This window comes from Cervus elaphus, chromosome 1 (genome assembly GCF_910594005.1).
Source record: "Cervus elaphus chromosome 1, mCerEla1.1, whole genome shotgun sequence".
Taxonomy (NCBI): domain Eukaryota; kingdom Metazoa; phylum Chordata; class Mammalia; order Artiodactyla; family Cervidae; genus Cervus; species Cervus elaphus.
Window position 1 is genome coordinate 92,204,039 of NC_057815.1, and position 20,083 is coordinate 92,224,121.

The following is a 20,083-nucleotide window of genomic DNA, read 5'->3' on the forward strand; positions in this document are numbered from 1 at the left end:
GGGAAGGCTACCCACCCCATCCTCGTGCTTGGAGAACTCCATGAGCAGAGGAGGCTGGCAAGCCACAGTCCATGCGGTCACAAAGAGCCACTCGCACGCTCACTTTCTGCCGCGACAAGAGAAGCCCGCGCCCCGCGCCTGGAGGGCGGCCGCCGCTCAGCCAGTTAGGGCGAAGCCCCTGCAGCGACGCCGATCCGGCACAGCGAGAGTTAACAAGCACAGTTCTATAAAAAAGTTTAATAAGAATGACAAGACGTGAACACATAGATAGGAAGGGCTGAAGGAGAGATGCGACAGCACACAGGTAACTATAACATTCTGTGTGATAGAGCATTAGAACGTGAGAGAAACGGAAGCGAGAAAGGTCAAATATTTTGTGTATAGGGTTTTATATCTGTGGAATGCAAAGATCCCACTTCCTAAAACCGACTAGTGACACTTTGTGCATAAGTAATTTGTGGCAGATATACGGATACCAAAGTTCTAAATTAAGAGATTACAAGCTAGTAAAAAGGAATGTTGGTTTTAAAATCTGAATGTAAATAGAAGGGAAAAAAAATACTGACAGGTAGCCCAACTGTGAACAGAGGATCCATCAATCAAATGCAACTCTAAATTGATCTGTATACAGAATTAATACAATTCCAAGTAAAATTAAACAAGTCTTTTGGAGAAATAGATCTTCTGACTCTACAATTTACATGAAAAAGCAAAGAATTCTGAGAAAGAATAGTAAAGTAGAAAGAGTGAGATGTCAGTCATTAAAAAAACCTAGAAAAGTGGAACAAAAACTTTCTTTTTATTCATATGTAAGTTATATACTATTATATTGATTAGGCTGATCCTTAATTAGTAATTATTAGTTAGAAAAAGTATATTATTATATATACTATTATAATATACACTTTTTCTAACTACTCTTCCATGTTTAAATGAGTTGGACATTTTGAATATCCTAAGGAAATATATATATATTTATAATATATATTATATTATAATATAAATAGATAATACATTAATATTATATACACACACACACACACACACACACATATATATATAGATACTGCTCAGTCACTCAGTCATGTCCAACTCTTTGTGACTCTATGGCTGCAGTCCACCAGGTCTGTGGGACTTTCTAGGCAAGAACACTGGAGTAGGTTTTCATTTTCTCCTCTGGGAATCTTCTCAACCTTGATTTAAAACTCACATCTCCTGCATCTCCTGCACTGCAGAGATTATTTACCACTGAGCCACTGGTGAAGCCTATATATATACATATACACACACATTTATGTTGAATTGGTGGAGTTAGCATTTTAAATTTCATGCCCAAATGATGTCTCATATGTTTCTATAACCTTATAATACTGTCATTTTCTAACTACTTTAACTTTCAGTAGGGGTCTCAAAGTGTCAGACACGACTGAGCAATTCAACTCAAGCCTAATTCATTATAGCTTCTACCTAGAGTTTCTTGAGCTCCATAGCTAGATAGATCTTACCTTACAAACTGGTGTCTACACTTTCAACATTGTATGTTGCTATAATAGTACTTTCTGAGACCTACTTCTTACAGAAACTCCTCCCTTATTTCAAGTTTCCCTCCCCAATGTACAGATATTTTACATATATGCCCATTATAAATATTCTCCATCAAAGTGGTAATTTTTTACATTTTATAAGCTCACACTGACACATCACAACCACTCAAAGTCCATTATTTACCTTTGGATTCAATCTTGGTGTTGTGTGTTCAATGAGTTTGAAAAATATATATAATGACATGAATCCATCATTATAGTCTTATATAGAATTGTTTTCAATGCCCTAAAAGTCCTCTGTGCTCTATCTCTTTATCATCCTACTTCCAAACCTCTGGCAACCATTAATCATTTTATTCCATGTGTTCTCTGGTTGCCATTGTTCTAGGTTTCGATTAATGTATCCTGAAGTTCACAGATTCTTTCTTTTGGCATATCTAGTTTAATGGTAAATTCATTAAAGGTATTCTTCATTTTAAGTATAGCATTTTTTACTTCTAGCATTTCATTTTGGTTCTTTATTAGAGTTTTATCTAATGTTAAAAGATTGTATGTATATATATAACATATATATATATATCTGTATACAATATATTTGTATATCTGAATACAATCAACTTCTTGAAATATAGTTCTTGTGCTCAGTCATGCCTGAGCATGACTCTGTGATCCCAAGAACTGTGGCCCACCAGACTCCTTGTTCTATGGAATTTTCATGAGAAGAATGCTGGAGTGAGCTGCATTTTCCTCCTCCAGGGGATCTTCCTGACCCAGGAATCAAACCGGCATCTAGTGAATCTCCTGTATTTCAGGGGGATTTTTACCAGTGAGCCGCTGGAGAAGACCACCTTTGGGGACTAACTGAAGTATAAAGTTACATATATATTTAATACACTTCACTTAAAGTGTTTGGGGATGAGTGCACCCATGAAAACATCACCACTATCAAGGTCATAAGCAAATCCTTACCTCCTAAAGTTTCTTTTTTTTTTTTTCTTTTATTGCTGTTATAATTTTAATGTAAGATCTACATTCTTAGCAATTTTGAGTATGCAAAAGTTTTGTTAATTATAGGCACTAAACTATATAATAGGTTACCTGAACTTATTTAATTCAAACAGTTCAAATTTTTATGTTTGACCATAAACTTCCAATGTCCCCCTTCCCCCAGTCCCTGGAAACAACTATTCTACTCTTTGCTTCTATGAGATTGTCTATTTTAGATAATCCACATAAATGAGATCACCCAGTGTTCGTCTTTCTGTGTCTGACTTATTTCATTTAGCAAAAGTCCTCTACATCCATCCATATTATTGCAATGACAATATTTTCTCACTTATTAAGACTGAATAACATTTCATTGTATACATATGCACCAGATTTTTAAAATACATTTTTCCATGAAAGATACTTTAGTGGTTCTCATATCTTGACTGTTGGGAGTGATGCTACAAAGAACATGAGTGCAATATCTCACCAAGATTCTAATATCAATTAATTTGTGTAAATACCCAGAAATAATTGGTAGCTTACAAAGTAGGTTTTTTGGTTTTTTTTTTAATGTTTTGAGGAACTTCTATACTTTTACAATGGCTATACCAATTTACATTTGTATCATCAGTGCCTGAGGAGTTCTTTTTTCATATCTTTGTCAACACTTGTTGTTTTTTTTTTCTTCTTTAATAATAGCCTAACAGATATGAGGTGATATGCAATTGCACTTTAGATTTTCATTCGATAAAATTTATTTGCTACCCAGGGCAATAAAAGATCCAATGAAATGTTCATAAAATAACTTTGGTATTTTTTGAAGTAGAAAAAGCATAAACTTTGTGTGACACCACAGACAATATCAAACATCCAAAGAAACAGAATGCAAAAGTACAAAGCTGGAGTCATCACACATCCTGGTTTCAAAAATGTATTGAAAAGCTACAGTACTTGAACAAAACAGCATTGGTATAAAGACAGATATATAGGCCAATGGAGCAGAATAAGGAGCTCACAAATCAATTCACACATATTTAGTCAACTGAATCTTCAACAAGGGTGTTAACAGTACATAGTGGGAAAAGTATACTGTTGGAAAAACTGGATATTCACATGCAAAAGAATGAAAATCAACCCTCATCTTAAACCATGAATAAAAGTCAACTTATGCTTAAACATAAGCCATGAAACTATAAAACTCAGAAGAAATAAAAGGGAAAAGCCTCATGGCATTAAGTTTAGTGACGATTTCATGGATATGCACCGTAAGGACAGGCAGCAAGAGCGCAGTTAGGTAAGGTGAGCTCATCTCACTAAAGTTACGTGCAGCAAGTGACGGAATCCACCGGGTAAGAAGGCCTCCAGCAGAGGAGGAGAACATGTCTGCAGATCACTTAAACAGACTGTCCCCAAAGAAGACACAAACGGACAACAGGTTAGTGTGAAAAAATACTTCACACCACTAGTTATTAGGGAATCACAAATATAAAGCATTATTATAAGTTGGAGGCTGACTGACTTTATTTTTCAGCAAATATTAGTGGGTCATGAATTATCCCAGGACCATTTTCTTTTTTATTGAGTGAGTCATCATGTTGCTATTTTGAACTAGATCATAATTGGAACATATTCCCCTTGGGAACTCTCCTTTGGTTTCAGCAACAGTTGAGGAGGTAGATATAAGCAGTTTGAATTAATTATACTCATAAGACATCAAAACTGCTTCTGCTGAGGTAAGAGAGATCTTCAGGGCATTTGCTGAGTATTTTAGGAGTTTGGACCTAACAAGATCAGAGATGCTGTGCAATCCTTTTATTAACAGTTGTTTCCTATCACATAGGTGAATAAATACAACAAAGAAAATACAAAGGATTAAATTTAGGTTTATATTTGTTTGTTATTGTTGCCATATTTATCTACAATTTTTATAAGTGACTTTAATTGTGACTCACATTGTCTAGTTGATAATTCACTGGAACCACAGTAAACTATCTAAACAAGTATAATAATTTTTTAAAAATTGTTTTTGTTTTCAGAAAATTTCTTCACATTTTCACCACAGATCTTGAGACCGTTGAAAATCAAAGATTTTAGATATCTGAAAATAATAAATATGACTGATTATTTAGTAAATGAAAAAACACAATATAATGCTAAGTATCTCAGAAATACATTTAAATGAATATAAGTTGCAATATCATTGTTTAATTCCATCATGGCCCATCATCTTAAAAATTTTGATTATTTCGTTTGGATACACCTAATAAGGGTTAATAGAGTTAGAAAGAATTTGGAAATAGCACATAAAATGTTAGTCTGAGAGGTTGCTACTCTGCAAGACCAACCTAATTTAGCATTATCTATTTAACAATATTTTGAAGATTCAGCTTTATTAATGTGTTTTATATTACAGTATTTGTTCCACTTTGTAAAATCAATATTAATGTTTCATTCTATAGATAAGCAAATTATAAGAAATCATTTTACACACTTACTGAAAGTAACTAGATTGCTGATATCCTTTCCAGGTACCTGCACACGGATACACTAGGCCATGTTACTGTATGGGAGAAGGAAATTGATTTTAACCAATGATTTGGAGTTTTAAGCTAGTTTAATATGGAAACAACTAATAGGATTCGGTGGTAAACTAGCTGGTTTATCTAGTGGATTTAGACGGCATGAATTCAGCCCATGAGTGATGAATACACATATTTTCCCATGTGAGTCTTCAGTGAGTGGCATGAACGCTTGACCCGCTGTCTTGTCACCATGTTCTGATCTACAACTGGGAAATCACGCTCTGGCAAAAAATAAATATGAGGACACAAATCACATTCCATTGAGTCACAATGTTATTTATTCACTCTTTTGGTAGGAAATGAATTGTAAGTTTTGAAAAATCTTTGCGTTTGTTCCATGAGGTATCAAGATGAAGAATGTCACCGAAGTAACATCCTTTTTACTGAAAGGCTTCACAGACAATCTTGAACTGCAAATCATCTTATTCTTCTTGTTTCTAGCAATTTACCTCTTCACGCTGATTGGAAATTTAGGACTGATTGTGTTAGTCATTGGGGATTGCCGGCTCCACAGCCCCATGTACTATTTTCTGAGTGTGCTTTCATCTGTGGATGCCTGCTATTCCTCAGTAGTTACCCCCAAAATGTTAGTAGATCTTATGTCAAAGAACAAAGCCATTTCCTTCCTTGAATGTGCAGCACAGATGTTTCTTGCTGTTACTTTTGGGACCACAGAATGCTTTATCTTGGCTGCAATGGCGTATGATCGCTATGTGGCCATCTACACCCCCCTCCGGTATTCAGGCAGCATGGGACCCAGAGTCTATGTGCCACTCACCATTGCTTCCTGTGTTGGTGGCGTCTCGCATGCTTCTGTACACACCGTGGCTACTTTCAGCCTCTCCTTCTGTGCCTCCAATGAAATCAGACATGTCTTCTGTGACATCCCTCCCCTCCTCGCTATTTCTTGCTCTGACACTCACACAAACCAGCTTCTGCTCTTCTACTTTGCAGGCTCTATTGAGATAGTCACTGTCCTGACTGTCCTGGTTTCCTATGGTTTCATTCTGTCGGCCATTCTGAGGATGCCATCTGCTGTAGGGAGAAGGAAAGTGTTTTCTACATGTGGTTCTCACTTAACTGGAGTGTCCATTATTCATGGTACAGTTCTCTTCATGTATGTGAGACCAAGTTCCAGCTATGCCTTGAACCATGACATGATCGTGTCACTGTTTTACAGTGTCGTGATTCCAATGCTGAATCCCACCATCTATAGTTTAAGGAACAAAGATGTAAAAGAGGCAATGAAAAAAGTGTTTGGGAAAAATTGGTTATCAATAAAGTGTATTTTCAGAGTAAATATTAAAAAAATTTAGAGTAAGGTTATGTACATAATATCAAGAAGACATGATGAAAATTTCTTTTTTGTTTATTAATATATGTCTCTTCTTCCTGGATATTTTAATATAAACATCATAGCTAACCTTCTATCTATGTTATTTTTATATGCAGAAAAATTGTATCATGCATTTGCACCTTAATATTCTCCTGTTGATAGAGGTGTCCACACAGACACTCATACACACATGCACACACACCTATACATGTTTGTATGTAAAAGCATGCTGATTGACATAACACAAACACACACAGGCATATGTAGATGTAACTTTAGCATAGTATGTATTCTTTTCTTCTTTCATCTTGGTATAATTTGAATGTATAGTTCCCAATATTCACAACTGTAATTAACATTATATCTGAGGAGCTTGATCAAATGCCAATAATCAATAGCAAACCCATAGTTCATATGATCCCATACCATGGAGCCATTAGTATTGAATTCATCTCAAAGCACCCTGATCTGTCCTTAGGTTCATTCACTGGCAGCTATCTAATCCCAGTCTGTGGTCTGGGGACCATAGACAACATGTTCAGATCCCTGGTGCTAACTAGCATGCTTATTTGTAAGGATGCATTTCTTCCGTTCTTATTATTTCATTCAGAGCTGGAGTGCTAAACAAATCTTTAATCTCTCACAGAAAATAAAGTCTAGGTGTTGACATTTATCAAGATCACACATTAAAAAAAGACAAACACAATTCAGAGAGTAATGTATAACTGGCCTGTGTATTCAGCTCTTTCCACAACTGAGCCCCAAACCACCTTTATCGATTTGATTACAGGTCTGGTGCTGACTCAGATTTTAGCTCTCTTTCCCTTGGGCCCTTTCAACTCCAATATGCCCCTGCATAAACCCCCACTCCTCATGCTCAGGCCCAAGAACCTCATTACGGAGGGGTCTCTCCTACATGCAAGTTTAATCCTTGTTTCCAATAGACCTCGTGTTCATTGTAAGAATATGTGTCCTTCAGAAATAACTTTAAGGTGTAGTGTTCTCCTTTCCTGCTTTCACTCATTTGTATTTATTAACTTTTAATCACAGTTTTGCACAAACTCATTCTCTTCTTAAAGGAGCATCCTTATTTTTAAATCCAAGACAACCTTCTGAGATTTAGAGTCCAACCTAACGATACTTGTCTGAATTGGGGTTAAGTATAAATTATAATTCTAAAGTTCTTGTGCAGAACCCTCCTACCTATATTACCTGTATTTGAAAGTGCCAGCAGCTCAGTTGTCTCCATCTCTTTGCAACCCCATGGACTGTAGCCCACCAGGCTCCTCTGTCCATGGAATTCTCCAGGCAAAAATACTGGAATGGGTTGCCATTTCCTACCTCAGGGGATCTTCCCGACCCAGGGATCATACCTGGGTCTCCTGCATTGCAGGCTGGTTCTTCTTCACCATTTGAGCCATCAGGGAAGCCCTTATTATATTTATTCCTATATAAAGACTCTGCTCTTATTTCTCCTGTTTGGGATACTCTCCTCTGTGCTATTCATACAGTTTCTTCTACTAAATATCAAAACTAAACCATGTTCACTGATATTAGTTATAGTTGCATATCCAAACTACGCAAATATGTTGTTGAATAGTGTGTGTGTATGTGTGCATGTGTATGATTCAGCATTGAAGAGATTCTTAAACAGACATCAACATCACAAAAATAAATGTTAAGCTTTAAATTTTTAAGTTTTAAAGAAAAAGAAACACAAATGTAGGAAAAGTAAACTAGCTGTAAACAAGAGAAAACAGTACAATTATGCATCTTATAAATTTACAAATCATTGACGAGAAGTACATAGAATTATGGTTTCTCACATGGTGCAATGATAAAGAATCAGCCTGCCAACGCAGGAGACACTAGAGATGTGGGTTTGATCCCTGAGTCAGGAAGATTCCCTAGAGAAGAAAATGGCAACACAGTCCAGTATTTTTGCCTGGAAAGCCCATGAACAGAGAAATCTGGTGGGCTACAGTCAATGGGGTCCATCAAGCTTCTCTGTTCATGGAGTTGCAAGAGTCAGAAGTGATTTAGTGACTTTAGCAAGAACAACTAAAGTGATTTAGTGATTTAGCAACAACAACTAAAGACTTCAAGTTAATTATATCCATGAAAAATCCATTGCTATAACAGTCACATTCTGAAATACAGAGGGTTAAGATTTTAATTTATGTATATTGGTACATACTCTACATATATTTACACACACACAGTCTCATAGGTGTGGGATCTTTACCTTAAAATATGTGGTATCAACTTTTTTATCATATAATCAAAAGTGGCTGTGTTACTGTAGTTGCAATCACTAGTAGTATGATAATTATATATCTGACTAGCTTAAGCAAGCACAATCTGATCAACAGGAAAACCACAGCTCACCTGCCCCCGTATCATGTTCCATGGGATCACTGGTTCGGACTCCAGGGCTAAGCACTCTGCTCCAACCTCAGATCTCTGCACGGGCAGCAGTCTACTGCCAGTCTGTGGTTCAGAGACCTCATGCATGTGTTCAAATGTGTGTTGCTATTCTTACATTCTTTGTGCCAGTGCATTTCTCTCCCTCTTATCATTTTATCTTATATATGAAGAAGTATACAGATCATATGGGAAAGAAATACCAATTTAAGTGCAGAGTTCAAAGAATACCAAGGAGAGATAAGAAAGTGTTCCTCAGCTATCCGTGCAAAGAAATAGAGGAAAACAATGGAATAGGAAAGACTAGAGATCGCTTCTAGAAAATTAGAGATACTGAGGGAACATTTCATGCAAAGATGAGCTCAATGGTATGGACCTAAAAGAAGCAGAAGATATTAAGAAGAGTTGGGAAGAATACACAGAAGAACCGTACAAAAAAGATTTTCACAACCCAGGTAATCACGATGATGTGCTCACTCACCTAGAGCCAGACATCCTGGAATGTGAAGTCAAGGGGGCCTTAGGAGCATCACTACGAACAAAGCTAATGGAGGTGATGGAATTTCAGTTGAACTGTTTCAAATATTAAAAATAGGATACTGTGAAAGTGCTGTATTGAATATGCAAGCAAATTTGGAAAACTCAGCAGTGGCCACAGGACTGGAAAAGGTCAGTTTTCATTCCGATCCCTAAGAAAGGCAATGCCAAAGAGTGCTCAAACTACCACATAATTGCACTCATCTCACATGCTAGCAAAGTAATGCTCAAAATTCTCCAAGCCAGGCTTCAGCAATACGTGAACCATGAACTTCCAGTTGTTCAAGCTGGATATAGAAAAGGCAGAGGAACCAGAGATCAAATTGCCAACATCTGTTGGATCATCAAAAAAGCACAAGAGTTCCAGAAAAAAAGATCTATTTCTACTTTATTGACTGTGCCAAAGCCTTTGACTGTGTGGATCACCACAAACTAGAAAATTCTGAAAGAGGTGGGAATACCAGACCACCTGACCTGCCTCTTGAGACATTGGTATGCAGGCCAGGAAGCAACAGTTAGAACTGGGCATGGAACAACAGGCTGGTTCCAAATAGGAAAAGGAGTATGTCAAGGCTGTATATTGTTACCCTGCTTATTTAACTTATATGTGGAGTACATCATGAGAAATGCTGGGCTGGAGGAAGCACAAGCTGGATCGAATATCAATAACCTCAGATATGCAGATGACACCACCCTTATGGCAGAAAGAACTAAAGAAGAAGAACTAAAGAGCCTCTTGATGAAAGTGAAAGAGGACAGTGAAAAAGTTGGCTTAAAGCTCAACAGTCAGAAAACTAAGATCATGGCATCCAGTCCCATCACTTCATGGCAAATAGATGGGGAAACAGTGGAAACAGTGGCTGATTTCATTTTTGGGGGACTCCAAAATCACTGCAGATGGTGATTGCAGCCATGAAATTAAAAGATGCTTACTCCTTGGAGGGAAAGTTATGACCAACCTAGTCAGTGTATTAAAAGCAGAGACATTACTTTGTCAACAAAGGTCCGTCCCGTCAAGGCTATGTTTTCCCCAGGAGTCATGTATGGATGTGAGAGTTGGACTATAGAGAAAACTGAGCACTGAAGAATTGATGCTTTTGAATTGTGGTGTTGGAGAAGCCTCTTTAGAGTCCTTTGGATGCAGGGAGATCCAACCAGTCCATCCTAATGGAAATCCGTCATGAATATTCATTGGAAAGACTGATGTTGAAACGGAAACTCCAATATTTGGCCACCTGATTCGAAGAACTGACTCATTTGAAAAGACCCTGCTGCTGGGAAAGATTGAAGGCAGGAGGAGAAGGGGATGACAGGGGATGAGATGGTTGGATAGTATCACAGAGTTAATAGACATGAGTTTGAGTAAACTCCAGGTGATGGACAGGGAGGCCTGGCGTGTTGCAGTCCATGGGGTCGCACAGTGTTGGACACGACTGAGCAATTGAACTGAACTGAACTTATGGATAGTAAATTCATTCAATAATTCATTGCAGAATGCAGAGACTAGGCATTAGCATTTACCAGGATTGCACTTAATTCTCAAGGATGACAAAAGACAAGCACAACTCAGAGAGTTAGGTAGGACTGACTGGCATATGGAACTCGTCCCAAGCTAAGCTCCACCACATCTTCCTGGCTTTCCCTGCAGGCCTGGTCCTGACTCAGCTTTGCCTGATTTTTTTGACTCTTTCCGCTCTGTGGGCCCTGGTAGATGCCACTATTCCTTAGTGTCCGGGACTGTGAACAAAGCACAAACAGCATCCCTACCGTGCTCATATTGAGCCCTGATTCCGATAGACTTCATTTTCATTGCAAGGGCATGTCTTTCAAAGTTAGCTGTATCAATATTATATGTAGTTTTCCTTCCTTCTATCAATCCTTCCATTATCATTAGTATTTTCGGGGTGTAAAATAGTTTAGTTTTAATAGTGCTACCTCATTAAAATAAAGTCTAAGCTAAATTTTTTCCCTAAAATGGGATTACATTACAAGTTATTACATTCAGTTGTTGGCTAAATTAATCATGTTAAAATACCATGTCAATTAAAGTGGTTTATCTTCCAGTTTATTTTTTGTTACATTCTTTACCATATGTTTTCATATTTTAAAATCTACTGATATGAATAAATGTAATTCTTTCAATATAGAAATGTTATTATGGAAAGTATATAACTACATACTAGCTTTGCTACAAGGTGCTTGACGTGCCTTTTTACATTCACAGTTGTAAAAATGGAGGTAAGTAAGCACACATAGCAAGATTTGGATTTTCTTTAAATAAGAAAATAATATAAAAACTACTTAAGTCTTCCAGATAAATAGAAGGTGTCACCAACGAAACATATTTCAACTTATTGTACAGAGCTGCCTGTTTAAGTAAAATAATTTAATATCATTTTTCTGGCAATTTTCCTATTCCATTAGCTTCCATTCAAAACCAGTGTTGAACTGAACAACATACTGTATTTTGGAGATGCACTGTTTTTGCAAACAATAACAATATGATTTTATTATTTTTTTTCTAAAAACACATATTATTAAACTGTTCATTTTGACCTCTGCAGCTTATCATACTGGTACTGACTTTCAAATTGTATTAGTAACAAGTGAGGAGCTTCTCAATTCATGTTCTTATCTTTGCATGTTCTTGGAAATATTTTTGAAATATATTTCAGTCAAAAACAAATAGTGGATGTTCTTTTGTTACATTATAGTTGCTTATGGGGTTTCCTTCTTCCCCCCAATGTCATTACACTGTTTCTTACTTGGTGGGATTGGACAAAGGGAAGTTTATGACTTTTTTTTTTAAAGTTAAAGACATTCTTGCATCTGAACTGAAATCTTAGTTATTGAAACAAAATTAATTACTGGATTCATCACATTAAGGGGCAAATTTTTGGCATGTTAACTTTTGTTTTTCCTTCAGCTTGTCAAAATTAAAAAAGCATTTAAAAGTAGTGAGAAATCTGCTATATACAGGATCAGGTTGAATTCAATAATTTATATAATTTATATTTATGATGTTAAACATGCTACATTTTTACTGAATTTAGTTGTCCATAGCTCAGGAAGAATAAATAAAAAGCTTCAGTTTGCCGTTAGAAGAAAGTCACGTCTTTATTTTCCCAGAAATGTTTCCATAAATCCATGTAGAAGACATTTCTAATGCATAAAATAAATAAATTGATAGACGTGAGTTTAAGGGCTTCCCTGGTTGGTCAGTGGTAAAAAAATCTGCCTGTCAATGCAGGAGACCCGGGTTCTATTCCTGGGTTGGGAAGATCCCCTGGAGAGGAAAATGGCAACTCACTCCAGTATTCTTGCCTGGGAAATCCCAAGGACAGAGGGGCCTGGCAGGCTGCAGTCCATGGAGTTACAAAGAGTCAGCTATGGCTTAGGGATTAAAAAACAACAATACAGGTGTGAGTTTACCACACCAAAAAATGTTCATTTAATTCTCACAAAATACTAGTGTGAAAAAATAACACAATTAATTTTGATTTCTGTATAAATGCATACCACTTATATAATAATCATGAGAACACAGAGACAAAAATAATAATGTATCATTAGGTTTGAATTGTTGTATTAATAAAATAGTCCATAAAGCATCAATTTGTATTAGTTTTATTAGTATTAATTAATTTGCATTAGTATATAAAACATAAATATGTATTAATAAATTTGGAGCATCATCAATATTACCTTAATCTTTAAAAATTCTATTTTCTTTTTCTCTCCAAACCTCTCTCCTACTTTCCTTCTCTTCCTGTTTCTTTCTCTTTTTCTCTCAAATCCATGAAACATATACAAATAGTAAGATAAAAAAAACAGGAATTAAGTAGAGAAAATAAATACAAATATGCAAGCAAATTTTGAAAAATGGACCAGTAGGGAGTCTAGCAAGGACTCCATCACAAAATATAATTTAACTGCTAGGTACAGGAGACATTTCAGTGACATTACAATTCTAACCTTTGCTTAATTAATGTACTTGAAATAAAACAATTATGGGAAATTAAGAACCTTATTTGGAGTTAAAAACCATTGAAATCTCAGATTTAGCACTTAGTGACAGCATTAACTTGGAAAAGTTACTTCTGAACCACACACACACAGAAAAAACTAATTAATTTACCAAAATGTTCAGGTATATTTTGTTCGACTACACGGATATGGTGTAATTTCAGAGCATCTTTTATCAACTGATTAAAATATGTTTCATATGCTAAAATATTGTGTATCTGTAAAGGATACATATACATGGAATGTAACTTCTAAATTTTACTTAAATCCAATAAAATAAATAGAGAATTTAAAATCAAAGTGTAAAAATAAAAGTACTGAGCAATTAATAGGTCCCAAATAGAAACAAAGAATTTTTTAAGCTATGCATGCATTTACAAGAGATAAAACATATAATAAACACTATTTTATTGATATTAAACTGGGTGAGTCCCAGTATTCTATGCTATAAGAAACCTTAAAATGTCTTTCTGTCACTTCATTGTGCCTGTCCCTAAATTAGAATAGCTAATCATCTTTTCTGAAAATTAGCCCAAGCACGAACATCCTTTCTAAATTAATAGTGTCTCTAAAATTAGAATTTATAGCTTGTATTCTGTGATTCAGTATACCAAAACCAAAAAACCTTTACTGGTAAATTTTTTAAGCTTAACAAAGGAAAATTTTAAGAATTAGTACCAATTTTTTAAATAAAAATATGGAATGGTAAGTAAAAATTTGTGGACATGCTAATAAAATGCTGGTATATTTACATAAGTTCTGATACTCTGGTCAGTATAAACTTCTAGTAATCCTTGATGTCTGTTCTTGCCTGTATAGCAAGAAGATGAGTTTATGAATGAAAGTATGTTTTATTCATTTTATGTCCCATTAGAGAATTTATCTATTTCACTATAGAGCACTGGATTCATGATAGAGAAAAGTATGAGGTTTAGCTGGTGTACAACCCCATGGACTGTAATCAACAAGGGTCCTCTGTCCATGGAATTCTCAGGAGAAATTACCGGACTGAGTAACCATTCCCTTCTCCAGGGGATCTTCCTGACCCAAGGATACTAACCTGCGTATCCTACATTGCAGGCCGATTCATTACCACTGAGAGACCAGGGAAGCCTACCATTGAGGTATAACATATGTAAATTTATATGTGTATTTAAGGCACTCCACTTGAAGATTTTGGGAAGGGTACATCCATGAAAGCATGACCACTATCAAGGCCATCAAGATATCCTTATTTCTCAAAGTTTCCTCTGTCTCTTTTATTTTTATTATAATTTTATAATAAAAACACTTAAGATCTACCTTGTTAGCAGCTTTGAGTATACACAACAGAATTATTAACTATAGGGACTACACTGTGTAGAGATCTCCTGAACTTAATCTGACTAGAATAACTGAAAGTTTGTATCTTCTGATGATCACTTTTCCATTTCTGCCTTGCCCCAATCCCTAGAAATCACCATTCTCCTCTTTGCTCCTATGAGTTTGACTATTATAGATAACTCATGTAAGTGAGATCTTTCTGTGTCTGAATTATTTCGCTTAACAATGTCAGGATTTCCTCCTTTATTAAGGTTGAGTAGTGTTTCACTGTTTGTATATGTCAGCTTTTTAAAATCCATATTTTCATAAATAGATAATTAAGTGGTTTTTATATCTTAGTTATTGTGAATAATGCTGCAGTGAACAGAGGAGTGCAATAGCTTTCCAAGATTCTAATTCCAGCTTCTTTGTATAAATACCCAGAAATTACTGGTAAATTACATAGTATATTTAATTTTTTGATGAAACTCTACAACATTTTCCACAGTGGCTGTACCAATTTCCTTTATATCATCAGTGCCCAAGAGGTTCTTTCTCCATATCTTTGCCAACACTTGTTGTTTTTTTATTCTTCAATAACAGCTATCCTAACAGCTCTGAGGTTATATGCAATTGTATTTTTGATGTGAATTTGATACAATATCCACACTACCCAGGTCAATGAAAGATTCAATGCAATGCTTATCAAAATAACATTGGTATTTATTAAAAAGAAAAAAATACTAAATTTTATGTGGTAGCAAGACTTCAAATATCTAAAGAAATCATGTGCAAGAAGTACAAAATTGGAGTCATCATACATCCTGGTTCCAAAATATGTTGCAAGGCTACAGTATGTGAACAATATAGTATTGGTATAAAGACAGACATATAGAGCAATAGAACAAAGAGCCTACATATTAATTTACATATATTTAGTGTTGATATTCAACAAGGGTGTCAACAACACACCAAGGGAAAATGATAGTCGCTTTAACAAATTGTGTTGAGAAAACTAGGTATTCACATAGAAAAGAATGAAAGTCAACCATCATCTCACATCATCAACATGAATGAAAATCAAAAGACTTAAGCCTAAGACCTGAATTTAAAAAACTCGCAGAAGAACATAGAAGGGTAAAACTTCATGACACTGTACTTATTAATAATTTCATGGATATGACACCATAAGCACAGGAAACGAAATCAAAATTAGACAACTGAGAATACATCAAACTAAAAATACATACAGCAAAGGAAAGAGTCAGCAGAGTAAGAAGGCAACCTTCACAATGAGAGAAAATATTTGCAAATCCCCCTTGAACAGATGTTTTCTTCAAAGTAGATACACAGACAATAGGTTAGTATGAAAAAATAATTAACACCAATAATTATCATGGAAATGCAAGTCTAAAGTTTTGTTATAAATCAGGGACCAAAGGACTCTATTCAAACAAATACTAACATGCACTCAATCATTCCAGGACTGTTTTCTTTTTTATTGAGTAAATTATCAAGTTGCTATTTTGATCCAGGAGGTAATTAGGACATATTCCCCTTGGAGAATCTCCTGTGGTTTCATCAATAATTGAGTAAGTGGATATAAGCATTTCGAGCTACTGTATCTAAACCTGTCTTTGCTGATCCACAGGTAAGAGGAAACTAACTTCAGGTCATTTGGAGAATAATTTAACATTTGCAAAATAATAATAAGATCATATCAATATCAGATATGGCATGCAATCCTGTTCGTTGTTGCCTATCACATAGGAGAATAAATACAACAGAGAAAATAGAAGAGATTATATGGTTTTAATTAAATAAGAATGTATTTAACTTTGAAAAATGAACATCAAAAATCATGTTTGTTGTTGTTGTTGTTTGTTTGTTTTGTTTTTGCTAGACGGGGGAAGAATGAGGGGAAAGGTGAGTTAGGGAGCTTAGAATGGACAAGTACACACACCAGTATTAAAATGGATAACCAACAAGGACCTCCTGTGGAGCAGATGGAATTCAGCTCAAGGTTATGTGGCAGCCTGGAGGGGAGGGGGTTTTGGAGGAGAAGGGATACATGTGCGTGTATGGCTGAGTCCCTCTGCTGCCCACCTGAGACTATCACAACAATGTTAATCAGCTATATGCCGATTAAAAATAAAAAGTTAAATAATAAAATAAATAAAAAGTCTCAAAAATGGAATGTTTTATTTCACTGAGAGTAGCAAGTGAGAAATCAGCTTCAGAATGAAGCCGTGGTATTACAGGAGGCAGTGAAAAAAGATGAAAAGCAGATGCATCGTGAGGGAGACCTGGGATTGGATCTTGGCTCTGACACTTACTAGCTGTGAGAGCTTCTATAAAGGGGATAGAAAGTAACATGTACAAAACCCACAGTGGAGCATGTGCTCGGCGTATAGCTGTTATTATTTTTCCTCTTCTTTGCAAATTTACTGTTTCATGGTTGGATCAAGATGTTTGGAGTATTCGCCTTCTATTAACATTGTATTTTTAGAAGAAGCTTTATGTTATTTTAGAACCCGATCCTGTATTATTAAATCCTTTGAGAATCAGTCATTTTCTCTTTAAAATTCTGAGTCCTTTCAATATATTCTAATATTGACTCAATTATACCCAGTATAGCTTTCATTTTGGCATCCAGCAGAAAAGCCTGTTTCAGAGAAATTTAGAAATGGCAACCCACTCCAGTATTCTTGCCTGGAAAATTCCATGTACAGAGGATCCTGGGAGAGTGAAGTCCACTGGGTCCCAAAGAGTTGGATATGAATGAGCACTGCCCTCCCACACACACACACATTTAACATCATAAGTCTTTCACTATCTAAACTTCAACTCCCTGTAACATAGAAAATGGAATTATGTGATGTGTGTGTGTATCTTTGGTATTACCAGAATACAAAATTTACAAAGCTTCTTTACTCTCTAAAGAATAAGCCAGAGTCATGAAGAGTGAATAGGGAATAAAAATCATCATCAAATTATGATATATTGCATTTCTTCCTAGTAGAATAACGTTTTGGTGTGTATTAAAAATCACAAAACAAATATATGACAAGTAGATAAGGAATAGAATATCTGGATCAAGGATCTAATCACATATATTTTTAAATTATTAGTTATAGTATTAATTTTGTAATCCAGTATTTGCTAATATTTTAAAAATACATCTGGTGATCAAAGTTCAATTATATGGTCATCCTAAATTTGTAACCAAACAAGACATATTTAAAGGAAATTGTTTTACATATTTATATTTGTTGCTTTGCATGTTTAATTAGTCTGTGTGGCTTGTGTATTATTTTATCTGCTTGATCATTTACATGTATTAGTACTTGAAGAGGGAAAACTTTAGACAACAATATTAGCATTGCACAGGGCGTTTAATTATGAACCTGGCCTATGAACAAATATTTTCAGTTTCTAAATCCTATGTTGTTTGTCTTGAACAAACTATATCATTGAACTGATGTTAACAATCATAATGGGGTTAATCTTGTGAATCAAACTCCCATTTAAAAATAATAATTCTAATGTTGTCAAACATACTAATGTTCTCATTCTACAATTGACTAGACAGTGATTGCAAGCCATTTGACACTTTTACTGAAAGTTCTGGAGTGTTACTCTTCTATTCCAGTGATCTGTACACTGATATGCTATCTTATGTGTTTGGATGTCAGAAAGAAACTATTCTTTCTTCAATCACTTGGTGTGATTTAAAGTGATTTAGCATGAGAACAGCTAGTAGAATGCAGGGACACATTACCCAGTTAGCCTGGTGGTTTTGTGAACTACATGGATTCGAGAAGTAAGTGAACACACACACTGACAGCTGATTCTCCAGTGAGCGGCAGGGACACTTCACTCACTGCTTTGTCACAGTCTCCTGACCAGCCACTAGGAAATGAAGCACCCCCAGAATAAACGTGAGAGCATGTGTCACTCTCCTTTAAGCCACACTATTGACTCACAATGTTTTTATTATTTTGTAGTAAATGAATTGTAATTTTATGTTTAAATTTGTTCTGTGAGGTGTCACCATGAAGAATACCACTGAAGTTACTCTATTTGTACTGAAAGGTCTCACAGATAATCCTGAAATACAAGTTATCTTATTCTTCCTGTTTCTAGCAATTTCTCTCTTTACTTTGATAGGAAATTTAGGACTGGTTGTATTGGTCATTGGGCATTCCCGTCTCCACAACCCCATGTACTATTTTCTGAGTGTGCTATCATCTATCGATGCCTGCTATTCTTCAGTAATTACACCAAAAATGTTAGCAGATTTTATGTCAAAAAACAAAACCATTTTGTTGCCTGAGTGTGCAGCACAGATGTTTCTCTGCACTACTTTTGGGACTACGGAATGCTTTCTCTTGGCTGCAATGGCGTATGATCACTATGTGGCCATCTACACCCCCCTCCGGTATTCAGTCAGCATGGGACCCAGGGTCTATGCGCCACTCATCATTGCTTCCTGTGTTGGTGGCGTCTTGCACGCTTCTGTACACACAGTGGCTACTTTCAGCCTCTCCTTCTGTGCCTCCAATGAAATCAGACATGTCTTCTGTGACATCCCTCCCCTCCTCGCTATTTCTTGCTCTGACACTCACACAAACCAGCTTCTGCTCTTCTACTTCGTGGGCTCCATTGAGATAGTCACCGTCCTGAGTGTCCTGGTCTCCTATGGTTTCATCCTGTTGGCCATTCTAAGGATGCGTTCTGCTGAAGGGAGAAGGAAAGTCTTTTCTACATGTGGCTCTCATCTAACTGGAGTGTCCATTTACCACGGAACCATCCTCTTCATGTACCTGAGACCAAGTTCCAGCTACGCCTTGGACCATGACATGGTAGTGTCACTGTTTTACAGCGTTGTGATTCCCCTGCTAAATCCCATCATCTATAGTTTAAGGAACAAAGATGTAAAAGAGGCAATGAAGAGAATGTTCTGGAAAATTTGATTTAGCTGTAAAGCATATTTTCACAGTAAAAATTAAAGTTAAAAAAATTGAGGTAAGGTTCTTCTCTACCTCAATATCAAGAAGATATGCTGAAAATATTTTTACATTATGAATGCATTTCTTTTCTCCCTGGATGTTTTAAAACAAAGATTGCAAATAACCTTCTACATATACTATATTTATATTCAGAAAAAACCCATTTGTTATCATCCATGTGCTTCTCAGTATGTTCCTACCAATATGTGTATATATGTATGTAGAAGCTGTGCTGACTGACAGAACGCTAGCACGGCCAAGGACATATGTATATATAATCTTTATTTGATAATGCTGTTTATTATTTTATCTCCATATAACTTGGGTATA

The 20,083-nt window shown here is 35.8% G+C and overlaps 1 protein-coding gene and 1 pseudogene across 1 annotated transcript; both read left to right on the top strand.

Moving 5' to 3' along the window:
- Positions 1–5,343: 5,343 nt before the first annotated feature.
- On the top strand, positions 5,344–6,422 carry LOC122702779 (annotated as a pseudogene).
- A 12,329-nt stretch (positions 6,423–18,751) lies between these two features.
- Positions 18,752–19,717, top strand: LOC122699833 (olfactory receptor 5T2-like). Its single transcript, XM_043912236.1, has one exon. It carries the CDS (start codon positions 18,797–18,799, stop codon positions 19,715–19,717), a length of 921 nt encoding a protein of 306 aa, XP_043768171.1. The 5' UTR covers positions 18,752–18,796.
- The last annotated feature ends 366 nt before the right edge of the window (positions 19,718–20,083 follow it).

Excerpts from the sequence above, each read along its gene's own strand:
- LOC122699833 (XM_043912236.1), top strand. The coding sequence starts at position 18,797 with ATGAAGAATACCACTGAAGTTACTCTATTTGTACTGAAAGGTCTCACA.